This window comes from Loxodonta africana, chromosome 3, assembly GCF_030014295.1.
Source record: "Loxodonta africana isolate mLoxAfr1 chromosome 3, mLoxAfr1.hap2, whole genome shotgun sequence".
NCBI lineage: Eukaryota > Metazoa > Chordata > Mammalia > Proboscidea > Elephantidae > Loxodonta > Loxodonta africana.
In genome coordinates, this window is record NC_087344.1 from 7,421,417 (window position 1) to 7,436,465 (window position 15,049).

Sequence of the window (15,049 nt, forward strand, 5' to 3'; positions counted from 1 at the left end):
TTGATTTATACTCATAGGAGCCTTTAGGACAGAGTAGAACTGCCCCATAGGCTCCAACCACAGGTATAGGGGTTAGGATTTATAACACATGTTTTCGGGTTACATAATTCAATCCATAACAATCTTCCTGTCTCAAAATTCCTATCTTAATTCCATTTGCAAAGTTTTTCTTGACATGCAAGGTAACATATGCATAGGTTCTGGGGCTTAAGACACCTCATCTTGAGGACAGGGTGGCATTATTTAGCTGACCACACACCCTGCCGGTCTCTGTTCCTAGGTCACCTTCTCCATGGAGCTTTCTCTGAGCCCCTGCCTTCTAAAACAGCCTCTGCACTTGCCCCTCTGGCCTCCCTGCTTCATTGTGCTCCACTACACTTACCCCAGCTGTGACGTTTCTTTTACTTGAAGATTTTTGCATCCGTGTTCATGAGAGAGAGTGGTCTGTAGTTTTCCTTCCTGGTGATGTCTTTGTCTGGTTTTGGTATTGGGGTAATGCTGGCCTCATAGAATAAGTTAGGAAGTGTTTGCTTGTATTTTCCGAAACAGATTGTAGGGAATTGGTATCATTTCCTTTTTAAATGTTTGGTAGAATTCACTGGTAAAACTGTCTGGGCCTGGTGCTTTTTGTTTTGGAAAGTTATTAATAATTGATTCAATTTTAAACTAGCTACAGGCCTACTTGGACGATCTATTTCTCCTTGTGTAAATTTTGGTAGATTGTCTTTCAAGGAGTTGGTCCATTCCATCTAAGTTAGTAAATTTGTGGACCTAGAGCTGTTCATCATATTTCTTTATTATCCTTTTCATGTCCATGAGATCAGTAGCACTGGCTGTACTTTCATTTCTGATGTTAATAATTTGTGTCTTCTCTCTTTTTTCCTTGGTTAGCCTGGCTAGAGGTTTATCAATTTTATTGATTTTTTTTTTTTAATAGCTTTTGATTTCTATTTCTGTTTTCATTTCACTGATTTCTGTTCTTATTTTTATGATTTCTTTTGCTTATTTAAATTTAATTTGCTCTTCTTTTTTGAGTTTTTGAAGGTGGAAGCTTAGATTACTGGTTTTAGATCTTTTCTACTATATGCGTTCAGTACTATAAATTTCCCTCTAAGTACTGCTTTGGCTGCATCTTGCAAATTTTTTTCTATTTTTTTTTTTGAATTGTGCTTTAGGTGAAAGTTTACAGAGCAAATTAGTTCTTCATTCAAAAATTTACACACAAATTGTTTCATGGCATTGGCTGCAAATTCCGCATTGTGTTGACACTGTCTCCCTTTCCCTTTCCACCCCTTGCATCCTGCAAATTTTGATAAGTTGTATTTTCATTTTTTGTCTTTTATTTGTTTACCTTCTACCTCTCCTACTTAGTTTCAAGCTCGCAGAGGGCAGGGGTTTCTTCTGTTTTGTTCACTGCAGGAGCCCAGTGCCCCATTGGCATCCCATAGGTGCTTATCCATTGCTTTCAAGTCAATTCTGACTTGTAGCAACCCTACAGGACAGAGAAGAACTGCCCCATAGGGTTTCTAAGGAGTGCCTGGTGGATTTGAACTGCTGACATCTTGGTTAGCAGCTGTAGCTCTTAACCACTATGCCACCAGAGTTTCCCATAGGTGCTTAGCATCTATTTATTTAACAAATTGAGATGTGCCTCTTAAGAGTTGCTTTCTTAAAACCCTGTCTTGCCCCTGAAGCCTGAAGGTTGCTTGCAGTTGGCAGCTTTGTCAAGCTGGATCCTGCTCACCACCGTCAAGCCCACACACACACCCCTTGAGCCTATTCTTCCTGAAGACTTGTCCACCCTCCCTCCTTACCAATGCTGGGACCTTGGTCAAGGCCTGCCTCCGCCCCCCCCCCCGCCCCAGGCCTTAATTATATCATCTTAAAATGGTCATAATGCCAGCTCCTACCTTCGGGGGCGAAGCTTGTGAGGATGATCTTGGTTGCTACACGACAGGCGCTTAGCAAGGTGTCTGTTCTTTCTGGAAGATTCCATCAAGTGTGGTTCTTCATTTTGGCCTCCAGAGGGTTTGCTGGCTTCACACCATCTCTCCTCTCCTCGCAGAAGTTCCTGAGCACGGTGGAGGAGACGTTCCAGTGCATCTGCTGCCAGGAGCTGGTGTTCCGCCCGGTCACCACCATGTGCCAGCACAACGTGTGCAAGGTGAGGGCGGCGCTCCGGTCCCACCCCTGCCGCTGCTGCCGCCCCCCTGCTCTGCTCCCATATACCCCAGGCCCTTCTCAGCCCCCGTGGCTGCTTACTGGGCTGCCTCAGTCACAGCAGCCTCAGATCCTGACACACCCCTGCTCAGAACCCTCCTACGCCTCCCCAGTGTCCAGGAATAAGACCGACTCCTCACCATGGCCCACAGAGCTGCCTGGCTGTCCCCTGCGCTCGTCCCCGACTTCTCCCATGTCACCTGACTCTGTGCCCTCCAGCCACACTGGCCTCTCAGCTGTTCTTTTCACAGGCTGTGGCGTTCCGTCCTTGGGCACCAGCCATTGGTTCTTCCTTCCCTGGAACATTATACACACGGACACACACACACCCCTGTGTTCTCTGGGGCTGGGGAACTGGCCTGCGGCCTGCAGGGAAGCTGCAGAATTAATGATTATTAAGTGTAACGTAAGAATCCCTGGGTGGCGCAAACAGTTAAGTACCTGTCTAGTAACCAAAAGGTTGGTGGTTCGAACCCACCCAGAGGCGCTTCAAAAGAAAGGCATGGCGATCTGCTTCTGAAAGGTCACAGCCGTGAAACCCCTATGGAGCAGTTCTGCTCTGTACCCAGGGTCTTCAGGGAAGACAGACAATTAATGATTCTCCAGTGTGATGTTAGGTTGGGGTGCGGAGGTGACAGGGGGTCCTGGCTTTGCCCTACAAGCCATGATCTTGACCAGGTCCTGAGACTGCTCTGAGCCTCAGCTGCCCTCAGTGAGAAGGGCCCTAACTATGCCCCCCCGGTAGGGTTGTCAAAAAGATGAAGCGCACATAGAGGCCCTAGGGGCAGCTTTTGGCACGATGTAGGTGCCGGGCAGGTGAGTGTGCAGGTGTAGGGCTGCCATGCAGGTGAGAGTCTGAGAAAGGTCTGGCACTGTAAACACAAGGATCTGTGGGGTTTCAGGGAGGCGAGATTTTGGGGGAGTCAGTCACGTGCCTGTCGTTAAATGAGGTTCGGGAGTGCCAGTTGCAAGGGAGACGAGGCAGTTGGCATGGATGTGTTGGTCCTTGCCACCATGTAGCATTAAGAGACCAGTGTGCGAGGCGTGAAGGAAAAACCCTCTGACCCTCCGCTCATGCCCCAGAACTTTATTTTTTAGAAAAATATATTTTTGTTGTTGTTGAGACTATACACAGCAGACATATACCAACTCACCAGTTTCTCCATGTACAATTCAGTGACATTGATTACGCTCTTCACGTTATGTGACCGTTCTCACCCTCCTCTTCCAAATTAAAGCTTGGTTTTTTTTTTAAATCTGTTTTTTTTTTTTTTTTTAATTGTGGTATAATACATAAAATTTGTCATCATAACCATTTTCATGTGTACAATTCAGTGGCATTAACTACACTCACCGTGTTGTGCAGCCATCACCACTACCCGCTTCCAGAAGGTTTGCATCTCCCCAAACAGAAACTCTGTACCCGCTCAGCAGTAACTCACTATTCTCCTGTCCCCCAGCCTCTGACAGCCGCTAGTCTACTTTCTGCCTCTCGCATTTGCCTGTTGTAGATAATTTCATAGAAGTGGGATCATACAGTATTTGTCTTTTTGCACTTGGCTTTCACTGAGCATAACCAAGGTTCATCCATGTCATAGCACGCGTTAGAACTCCACTTCTCGTTACGGCCAAGTGCGAAACTCCATCGGATGGATGGACCACTGGCTGTTTCTCCATCATTTGTTAACGGACATTTAGGGTGCCTCCACCTCCGGGCGCTGTGCAGGGTGCTGCAGGGAACCCTGGTGTACGAGGTCTGAGGCCCCGCTTTTAGTTCCGGAACTTGGTTTTGAGCGTGCATCTGAATCAGTTGTGCTGACCAGAAAGAACTACACTTTGTTTCTGGAATCAAGATGATAGGTTTTACACTGAAAAATAATTCAGGAGTTTTTAAAAATAAAAACCCAAAGCAACAGCCTAAGTCCAGTGCCTGAAGGAGCTTCGGCGTCAGCAGCACTCTTCACTGTGTTGGGGATTACCCCTTGACCCAGTTACCTGATGATGTCCTTCAGGTGTACATACCTGTGCCAGGTGTGTACCTACCTGTGTACCTTGTCTCATTCCTTGTCCAGTCAGGTGGGTGGTGTTGCCCCCATTTCTCTGACTGGGAAGTTGAGGCTCTGAGGGATGGTGGCCGCACAGTCTCTCAGCTCTGTTTCCACCTGGCCCTTCTCTCTCAGGCTTCCCTCCGTTTGGAAATGAGTTCAAATCCAGAGGTCTGACTTGGTGTCTGGCTTGGTCCCCGGCTCAATTCCTGGCCAGTGCACCTCACGTGCAGCCACCACCCATCTGTCCCTGGAAGCTTGCCTGTTGCTAGGATGCTGAACAGGTTTCAGCAGAGCTTCCAGATTAAGGTAGATTAGGGAGAAAGGCCTGGTGATCACCTTCCCAAAACCAACCAGTGAAAACCCTTTGGATCACACGGTTGTGGTCCACGGGATCGTGGAGATGGCGCGGGACCAGGCGGCGTTTTGTTCTGTTGTGGACGCGGTCGCCATGAATGGAGGGCGCTAGGTGGCAGCTACTAACAGCAAGACGACGCTTGGTGATGGGAGGGTGAAGACAGTCAGGGCGCATGCGGCCTACGGCACGTAAACACAATCGTCAACAATGTGACTGCAGGGTGCAAGGGTCCCGTATGAAGGTCAACAGGGTGGGGCGGGACCACTTGAGATACCCCAGGGTGAGCAGGGAAGGGGTCTCTGAGGAGGTGGCCAGTGGACGAGCCTACAAGTGCCAAGGCCAGGATGAGACTGGAGTCTCCGAGGGACCCCGCGACCCCTAGGCTGGCGATGCGCGGCAAGCGGCGGGGGACCCTGGGCATTGGAAGAGGTTGGGTCTTGCGCCCACCCCGAGGCGGGGGACGCAGGCGGCGACGTCAGCGTGGGCGGCGCTTCTCACTGCCGGCTTTGTCTTGCAGGATTGCCTGGACAGGTCCTTCCGGGCACAGGTGTTCAGCTGCCCGGCCTGCCGCTGCGACCTGGGCCGGAACTACGCCATGCAGATCAACCAGCCGCTGCAGGCGGTGCTCAGCCAGCTCTTCCCGGGCTACGGCAGCGGCCGGTGATGCCTCAGCACTTCCGCCCCGCGTCCCCGCGTCCCCGCGTCCCCGCGTCCCCGTCCAGGCCTGGCCCAGGGGCTTACTTTCTCGCCCTTATTTTGGTTTTAGTGGGCTTAACTTAAACGTGTAGTTTTCTCCACTCCCCTGAAAAGGTTTGTCTTCCTCGTCCCTTTTTTAATCTATAAATTTTCAGGAATCTATGTGTTACGGCTCAAAGAAGAAAGTTGGACTCGTCCGTATTTTGTTTTTAAACAGAAAGCCTGCAATTTTTCAGCCAAAAAACTTTTTTAAAACTTTTTTTTTTTTTAAAAGATGGCATTGCATATTATTTCTCGCGAAGGGTGCCTACGTTCTCAACAGCAAGTTCTCAGAAGCTGCTGCCACCGAGTAAAGACGGTGGCTCGGCCACGCCGCCTGGAACAATCTTTTCGAGGTTTGTGGGTTTGGCCCCAAAGGTCCAGCGCATCTTCCCGACAGCGTCGTAGCGGACAAAACCCTGCACAGTGACTCCTGGTGGCGGGCCTGGGCATGGCCGTGGTCCAGCTGCCCACCACGAAGTGGCTGTGGGTGTCGCTTTCAGGATAAGAGGAGACACGGGATTGAGCCCTGCGTAAACTCGCCTTCTATAGAAGCCATCCCCTACCGGTTTGCTTCTGTGGTAAGGAGTCCACACACAGTGCGCACAGTCGGGCACTACAGAAACTACCTCCGCGGGACCCCCGTTAGCATCGGGGCCGGGCATCTGGCCGCACCGCCTGAGCCGGAGCCACTCGGAAGCCGACAAACGCACAAAGCCATGTCCAAGTGCCTTTGGGTCTTTTTTTTTTCCAAGATGGGGGCTGTTTGTTAGCACTGAAATGTTGAGATTGCCAATCACAATCTAAAACTGTGGTTGACCAGTTGTTCCTGAGGCTGGGAGGGTGTGGGGACGGTTTGCGTTTTACTGTTTGACATGGAATTTTCAGCTTGGCAATGGGGAATTACAAGAGGGATTTTTTTGTTTTTGTTTTGGAGGGGGGATACTTTTCCTAAATGAAATTTTTTTGTAGTTACTGTACATGTATCAAGAAAGATATAACTTAGGGTTTTCAGCCGTTGTGTGTAATTTTTTAATTTTTGAAATAGTTTGTTCATTTTTCTAACTTTACCAAAGTTTGCAGCTTATACCTCATGTAACAGGGATATTTTAATATCAGATAACTGCAGACAAACTGGAGTGCGATATTGTTTTAAGAGGTTTTTTCTTTTAAATTTTTCTTATGATTAGGTTGTTAATGTATCGGGGGGGGGGGGGAAACAAAACAGCAATCGTGGGTAGGCTTTTTCTGAAATGTTGAACATTCTTTGTCCGAATTTTAGATCCTCAGAATAAATAAATGTCTTTTACAGATGCAGTTGCTCATGTCTTCTCATTGCAGATCGCTTTGTAGCTTGCTGTGCACTTTTGTACCAATTATTTCATTTCTTTTCATGTAAATTCCTGCTTCCCGTTTTACAGATGACAACACGGAGATCCAGAACTTCAGAAGTGGTGGGTGACAGCTCGTGGCCAGTGCATTCTGACTGCCAGCTGAGGACATGTTGAAAAAAACCAGTTGCCATGGAGTCAACTCTGACTCACGGTGACCCCGCGTTTGTCACAGTAGAACTGTGCTCCACAGAGTTTTCAGTGGCTGTTTGCAAAAGTAGACTTTCAGGCCTTTCTTCCGAGGAACCTCTGGGTAGACTTGAACTTCCAACCTTTTGGTTAGCAGCTGAGTGCATTAGCCATTTACGTCACCTGGGGACTGAGGGACTCCAGGAGATTTTGGTCCTTCCCCTTTCCCTTAACAGTTTTGAGCAAGGGTCGGCAAACTACAGCCCAAAAGGCCAAATTTGTTCCACTGCCCATATGCTCCACGCTGGGTTCTGGGCCCGTATTTTGTAAGTAAAGCTTTATTGGCACACAGCCATGCTCATTTATTTACGTATTGTTTATGGCTGCTTCCTGCTGTAACCAGCAGTGTTGAGTAGTTGTGACAGAAACCGTCTGGCCCACAAAGTTAAATGTATTTACTCTGTGGCCCTTTACAGACATAGGCTGCTGACCCCTGCTCTTTCCAGCAGCGCGGTCCAGTAGAACTTTCTTCAATGATGGAGAAATTCATGGAGCCCCATGTAGCTGGCAGCTTCCGTATTGGCTGGTGCGGTTCTGGCGAATGGGGTGTATAATGTCTAGAGTGAAAACTGCCAGCTCTTAGGAAAAGCAAAAGCCTCTAACTTTGCAAAACGGGGCATGTGGAACTTTCTAGAATCGTACTGTCGGCCAATCTGTTTCTAGTGATTCAGAGTCTTTCTTTCCACTTTTTTTTTTTAATTAAGTATTTGTGAAACTTACGCAGAAGTAATCACAATATCGAGCATATTTATTTCCTGAGTTTTTTTTTTTTTTAATAACAGCCTTATTGAGATGTAATTCACGTACCATGTAATTGACCCATTTAAAGCATACACTTCAATGGCTTTTAGTAAATTCGCAAGGTTGTGCAGTCATCATCGATCCCTGATCCAGAACACTCTCATCCCCTTTAGAAACCCTGTACCCGTCAGCAGTCCCTCCCCACACCCTCGTACCCCCAGCTTCTGGGAACCGCTCATCTTTGTCTCTGCGGATTTGCCTGGTTTGGACACTTCGTATCAGTGGAATCATACAGTATGTGGCCTTTTGAGCCTGGCTTCTTTTGCTTGACATAATGTTTTCAAGGTTGCTCCGTGTAGTAGCGTGTATCAGTGCTTCATTAGTTTTCATGACTAAATAATATCGCATTGTATGGCTGCTGTTTCTGCTGGGTGCAGTTGAGTAGATTTCAAGTCACAGCCACTGCACGTGGTAGAGTAGAACTGCCCCATAGGGTTTCCTGGGCTTGATCTTTACAGGAGCAGATCGCCAGGTCTTTTCTCCCGCAGAGCTGCTGGGTGGGTTTGAACCGCTATCCTTTTGGTTAGTAGTCAAGCGTTTAACCGTCATGCCACCAAGGCTCCTATTGTATGGGTGTTCCACATTTTATTCTCTTGGTTGACTCTTTAATGTAAATTTTTTTTCCTTCCCTCCACCTCTCCCAGGTTACCAAATGAATGCATGTTCCTTTTAGAAAACTTGGAAACTGAGTATGTGAAGGAAAAAGTCAAAACACACAATCCTGCCACCCAGAGGGTTAACATTTTGATGTACCTTTGTTCAGGTTTTATTGTATATGAGTCAGTGTTTGTTAGGTATCTATGATGCGGCGGCCATTTTGCAGATGAGAAAACTGAGGCACAGAGGGGTTAAGTGGTTTGCCTAAGGATGTGGCAAAGCCAAAGTCCATATTATTTCCAAGTACTTGTTTTATGTATTTAGATTCAAAGGACTAAATGAGGGTGGGACTATATATGCCACTTTGGGCCCTGTTTTCTTCTGAATACAGTGTTTAAGTAGCCACATTGTCTAGCACCATTGCAAACAGACGTGACCTGTGGTCTTGGTGGATGCATACTTGCATATATCTGTGTGTCAGTGTGGAACATAATACCCACGTGTGTCTAGCAAAGTTTGCTTGGAGTCAGATGGAATGTTAGAATTTCTCCCCCAATGTATTTTTTAACACATGAGAAAATGTATCTTTTCAGCCATCCTTATTTCTTATGTAGTGGACCTACCCTTAAGCAGGAGGGGAAACTTGGTACAGCACTAGATGTTTCTTGGCTCCATGTTTTGCCTGTCTGGTCAGGTGAAGGATGAGGCGGGGTCATGAGCTGGGCTCTGGCTCTGCTGACCAAGGGGCCCTTGGGGGTCAAAGATGAGTGCCACAGAGGCTCCTGGCTTGGAGAGATCCCCAATCACAATGCCCTGCCTGTGGAGACCAGAAAAAGCAGGACGTTTAGGTGAGTTTCCCCCCGCCCCCCCGCTTTCCCCAAGTTAATTTGTCCATTTAAAAATTCTGAGTGTCCTTCCTACTTTTGTATGTTGTTAACTGCCGTTGAGTCGGCCCCCAACCCATGGCAACCATCCCTTTTTATAGATGCCTGAAATGACAGGGACTATAGTTTTTTCCTTTTCAATACGCAAGTTTTCAAACAAGTTGAAAGAAGTGTATAGTGAGCACTCATATACCCACTATCTATACTCTACAATTGTTAATATTGTTTATCACATAACGGTGGTTGTGAGCTGCCATCAAATTGGCCCTAACTCACGGCAACTCAACGCATGACAGGATGAAATGCGGCCGGGTCCTGCGCCATCATATTATACCTATTGCCTTCGAGTAGATTCTGACTCAGTGACCCTACAGGACAGAGTAGAACTCCATAGAGTTCCCAAGGATCGGCTGGTGGATTTGAACTGCCATCCTTCTGGGTAGCAGCCATTTAGCTCTTAACCACTGTGCCGCCAGGACTCCCTGCCGTCATATTAGATGCTGTTAAAAAATGTCTCCCTAAACAAAATCAGAAAGTTGACAAGCTATTTTGGTCTCCCAATTAAAAAAAAAAAAAAAATACAATTTGAGAGTCTGTGAAATCCAAACATGTGGAATTCAGTGTCTTAATGGATAAACTTAGAAGTAGAAAAAAAAGGCTTGTATGGGGGAAAATCCATTATTGTACTTTTGATCATGACTGCATTCCATTTCTGCCTTCCCCGTTGGATAGGGGGTTCCTTGAAGGTACCCACTATTTCCTGTTTTTAAAATTAAATTTTTTAACTGTATGGGGACTATGTGAACATGGTCCCATAAGAATTTAAAACATCAGAGAACAGATTCGAGTCCCCTCTGACTACCTCTTTTTACCAATTTGGAACTCTTTCCCTTCTCCCCAAAGGTTGAATTACTCTGTGCATTTACACCCTTGAACTCTGAGAAGCCACATGATATTGGTTCATGTGTATTTGTTTCCATGAAATGTATCTTGTTGAATACAAAAAATCTGGGTATTTCTGCAGCTTGCTCAACAACATGCCTAGGAGTTTACTCCATGACACTACATAGAGGTCTGCCTAGTTTTCAATTGCTACATAGTTAAGTATTTGAGTAAGGTATGTCACAAATTGTTTACTTCAGCCCCACTGACGGATATTTAGAGGAGAACACTGGAAACAGTTGCAAACAGGGCTGTGCAGCAAACTTTCTCTGGAGGAAGAACCCTGGGTTGTCCTTGCCATCAAGTTGGCTACAACTTACGGCCACCTTGTGTACAGCAGAACAAAATGTTGCCTGATCCTGCACCATCTATCTCCCTGATCATTGGTATGTTTCAGTCCATTGTTGCGGCCATTGTGTCAATCCATCTCCTTGAGGGTTTTCTTCATTTTTGCTGACCCTCTGCTTTACCAACCATGGATGTCCTAGAGGCTGATCTTTGCAGATGACGTGTCCAAAGTAAGCGAGCCAAAGTCTCACCATTCTGCTTTCTAAGGAGCATTCTGGTTGTATTTCGTCTGACTTGTTTGTTCTTTGAAACTTAAACTGTGATAAGAAAATGTCAAATGATCCAGAGTGGCTGTACTGAGTTATACTCCTGTATAGAAATGGGTGACCACACCCTTGCCTGGCCCAACTCACAGTTAACAACATTGTTATTACTACTACTAATTTCAATTCAATGCTTACTACGTACAGCCACAGGGTCAAACCCTTTATCTGGGTCATCACACGTAATCCTGGCAACTTTCCCAGGAGGTGGGGCGACAGGCCACACTACCGTCAAATCCATTTCACAGAGCAAACTGAGGCCCACTCACAACGAGGGGTGGGGCCCAGGTCTGAAAGCACCAAATTTATCACCTCCCATAATTTTTTTTTTTTTAGGGAACTCGGGAAGGGAATCTAACTTTATTCCAACCACCTAGCCTTTTGCAGAGGTTTGTTCATTGTGAGGGAAACGAGCCTGCCGGGGTTGGGGCGGGGGGTGTTCGCTTGCTTCACTTCCTTATTTCTCAGTTCCCCTTTGCAAAATAGGTTCGTTGGTACTTCGCAAATTGCAGCCCAATATTCCGGCTGCGGGTCTCGAACCCTCCACTCCGCGCTTCCCCGGCTCGGTGCTGATGTTGTGCGGGGTCTCACGTACTCAGCGGCCGCCTGATAACCAGGGCGACTTGGCAGTGATTGGCACCTGCCCCAGACAATCCGCGCCTCGGGCTGACCCCGCAGCCAATGCTCGCTTCTCCCGTGCGGCCGTTGGGCGGTCCTCGAGGCGGCCTTGTCAATCTGAGGCTTGCCTGCCGTCGGACTGGTCCCAATCTTCTTGGCTGGCGGGCGCCGCCTCCAATGAGAGCCTTGCCGGTCAGCAGGCACGTGGGTGGGCGCCGGCGTGTCCCTGCCGACCGACCAATGGGGACCCGATTCCGGCAGCTGCGCCCGCCCAATGGAGGTCCGCGGCGGGTGGGCCGTGCGTTGTTGATGGGACCGGCGGAGGGGAGGGGCGGAGCTGTCAGCGGCAGCCAATGGGCGCGCGGGCGTGGGTTGGCGGACCAATGGCAGCCGGGGCGGTGCTGACGCTCGGCCTCATAAGCCCCGCCCGGGGCGCTCCGGAGGGCTCGGCCGCCAGCGACCGAGCGGGGCCCGGCCCGAGCGGGGCCTGGGGGGTGCGACGCCGAGGGCGGGGAGCGCGCGCTGAGCTCCGCACCGGGCCGCACGCGCCGCCTCAGGTGAGCCCGCGGGGAGGCCTCCGCGCCGGCCGAGTGAGCGAGCGCGGGCCCGTCGCCGCCTTCGCCCCGCGCCGCGGCCCGGGGCTGCGGGCGCGCCCGGCACTCGAGGCCCAGGCCTCGGGCGCGGCCTGCTCGGGCCCGGCCGCCGCGCTTTGTCCCGGCCCGCGAGGCCGTTGGGGGCGTTAACTGCCCGGGCCAGGGGGGCCGGCCGGGGCTGCGGCGGGGGCGGCGGGCCGCACAATGGCCGGGCGCGCGGGGCGGGGGCGCCCCTTCCCGGCCGGGGCGCGGGGGGCTGGGCACAAAAGATGACAGCGTGGGTGGCCCGGCCCGGCCCTGCGCGGGCCCTCCCCCTTTAGGATTTAGAACGATCCCACTCATAATAAAAAAACCCACCCAGGCCATGGTACGACCCGCCTGCGCTTCCAGCCCCCTTGGACACCAGTGGGATTAATGGGGGCGCTTCCCGGCCTCGACACCCAGGGGCATCCCCCAAAATCCATCGGTGCCCCCCAGCCCCTCCGCAAGACAACCTGTCGTGTCATCCCAGCTTCCAAACTTGCCCCCCCACCGCCGTCTCCGTGAGCCTTCCCTCCCCTCCCCCTAATAACCATGCAATCTGGAGTCAAAAAAATGTGTTTCCTCGCTGTGCAATAGCAGCAGCTCCAAGACGTGTCCCCCGGTCCCTCCCCCTCGCAGCCCGATCGCCATCTCGGAGCCCCTGCTCTGTAGAAAGAAATCAATCCAGGAGTTGGTCTTGGCGGCGACCCCTTTGGCTGTCCCATCCGTCGTCGCGGGGGCGAGGGGATGGATTCGTGCTGAAATGGATTTGCCCTGTGTCTACCTGGGCTGGGGTTTGTTCGCGCTCAGGGGGCGCCCGATGACATAAGTTAGGAACATAAGGACTAGCGGGGTGCATGTCCACCTGGGCAGGGTGGAAGGTTTTGTAGGGGTTTTTTCAAACCTGAGAGAGAGGCAGAAGGTGAGGACTGTTTTTGGTGTGTTCCATCTGTTTGATTGGGGCGGCGGGGTGCTTTTGTTTTAACAATTCAGGTGCACCTGGGAACTGTTTCCTGAGTTATGAAACTAGTGGGAAGGTGGTTCTGCTCAGTGGAGCTGAACGATCCTGTAACATGTAAAGAGTGTGCTGTTCCATGTGTTTCTGTCAATATTGGGTCAGTGAGCGTGTTTGGGACCCACTGGGTACCAGCAGTGTCTCAGGTTCTGAGGTCATTGTTCTGTGCGTGGAGTGGATTTGCACTCATGGTGACCCCATGTGACAGAGCAGAACTGCCCCACAGGGTTTTCTAGGCCCTAATCTTTACGGAAGTAGATTGCCAGATCTTTCTCTTGCGGAGTCGTTGAGTAGGTTTGAGCTACCAACCTTTTGGTTAGCAGCCAAGCTCATAACCCTTTTCGCCACCACGGCTTCTGGTTCTGAGGCTGTTGTATAGTGCTGCCAAGTCCGTTCCAACTCGTAGTGACCTCACGTGATTGAGTGCAGCTGCTCCATGGGGTTTCCTAGGCTGTAATTTTTATAGAACCAGATCTCCACATCGTCTGCAGAGCTGCTGGGTGGATTTGAACCACCAACCTCTTGGTTAGCAGCCAAGCTCTTAACTGTTTGTGCCGTCAAGGCTCGAGGTTCTGAGGATACTGGGGTGCACTTAAGAGGCTGGTGCCTTGCCCTACCCCTGTGCCTCAACAGCCATTTATCCGATGATCCCCAGGCGGAAAAAGCTCCTAAAACAGCAGCAGCCTTAAAACCTGCTCATTATATGACTCCTATGGGCCTTTATCACGGCCATGCGAGAGCTAATGACTCCCTCAATTCTCAAATAATAGCTTCCTTATGAGGCATCGCGAGAGTTTGTCAATAGACCGGTCAGCTCTTTTGCACCACCCCTCCAGAAGCAGTGGGCAGCTTCCTAGCAGTTTGCTTTTTGAAATCCCGAAGGACAGAGTGTCACAGCTGGAAGTCAACTTTTGAGTCTGAGTAGAGAATTTCTAAAACTCGCTGTCCCTCTTTGAGTTGTTGATTGGACACATGGCCAATACCGGGCTGCCCACTCTACGTCTGCAATACTCCGAAGGTCAATGCGTTCTGCTCTGCTGGAGGTCACCTCTGGGGAGGAACGGGGCGCTGGGGGTGCGGTCGCATAAATGCCCCATCGTGTCACGGGTGCTCTGATGGAAGGGTGTACTGTGTCAGCTGTGTGGGTGCACACGTGTCGTGTGTAGTCGTTAATACTTGAATATACGCAGGTCTAAGCCACCGTTGATCTTCATGTATTTTCTAATCCTTTCCTCCTTGGGAAGTGGGCTGCTAAGGAGATGTTAAATACTGGAGCTTAAAGGTAGAACGGATCACTTGGTCACTGTTCCACCCCACCCCCGTTGTTGTTCTTCTCTGTCCAGTGGAAAAGACCCTGCCACAGTGCCTGCTCCTTCCTCAGCTCCATCCCATCCTGAATGAGCCCTCTAGGGCGGCCAGGGGCCTCACAACCTGCTTGCCCCTGCCTGTACTCGGATTTCTAATTTCTCTGCCTCCTTTGCCTGCTCTGTGCCCTGTCTCCTCCCCCGGATGGGTCCAATAGATACTTGGCCTTGGGGAGACTGTCTATCCCTTGGTGCCATCTCACACCTGTGAGAATGGACGTTGGCTTCACTCACCTACCTGGCCTGAGGATGTTGGGAGGGCGTGTTCCCAACCTCCAGGGGCTTCAGGGCTAGTGGGGGAGAGGGAGAGGTGGGTACCCTGGAGTGTGGTCCCAGCAGTAATGGCTGTGGAGCGTCCACTGTCCCCAGGGGCCCAGCTTAGGGAGTGGACGGGTCGAGGTGGCGGGTGGGGAGGGGCCGAACCAGGAACAGGTGGCATTTCTGGGTGGCTTTCTTCCTGTGATCCGGAAGCGTGCTGCGTGGGTTCAGAGCTGTGGGCCACGCAGACCCTGCGTGGTCACCGCCAGGATGGGAAGGCCTGGGTTATCTCTTTCTTTCTCATGCGGACCCAGATCCTGGGGGGAGCTGGAGAGTGGGGCTGGGGGTAGGGGAGGGGTGGAGCTGAACTCAGGCTTGGTTCTGACCTGGCATTCCTTGCCCACCCT

General features: G+C 50.3%; 2 protein-coding genes across 8 annotated transcripts in view; both read left to right on the forward strand.

Annotated features, from left to right (window-relative positions):
* The window catches only part of UHRF1 (ubiquitin like with PHD and ring finger domains 1), a 46,830-nt gene extending 40,155 nt beyond the window's left edge, over nucleotides 1-6,675 (forward strand). For all 3 annotated transcript variants that reach the window (XM_064280335.1, XM_064280336.1, XM_023540703.2), the window contains 2 exons: nucleotides 2,066-2,164; nucleotides 5,141-6,675. In XM_064280335.1, coding sequence (XP_064136405.1) covers nucleotides 2,066-2,164; nucleotides 5,141-5,287 — 246 coding nt within the window. In that variant the 3' untranslated portion in view covers nucleotides 5,288-6,675. The remainder of the gene's footprint in view (nucleotides 1-2,065; nucleotides 2,165-5,140) is intronic.
* Nucleotides 6,676-11,847: 5,172 nt separating this feature from the next.
* KDM4B (lysine demethylase 4B) overlaps nucleotides 11,848-15,049 on the forward strand; it is a 216,400-nt gene continuing 213,198 nt past the window's right edge. For all 5 annotated transcript variants that reach the window (XR_010321175.1, XM_064280337.1, XM_064280339.1 and 2 more), the window contains exon 1: nucleotides 11,848-11,948. The gene's annotated coding sequence lies outside the window, so the exon portion shown is untranslated. The remainder of the gene's footprint in view (nucleotides 11,949-15,049) is intronic.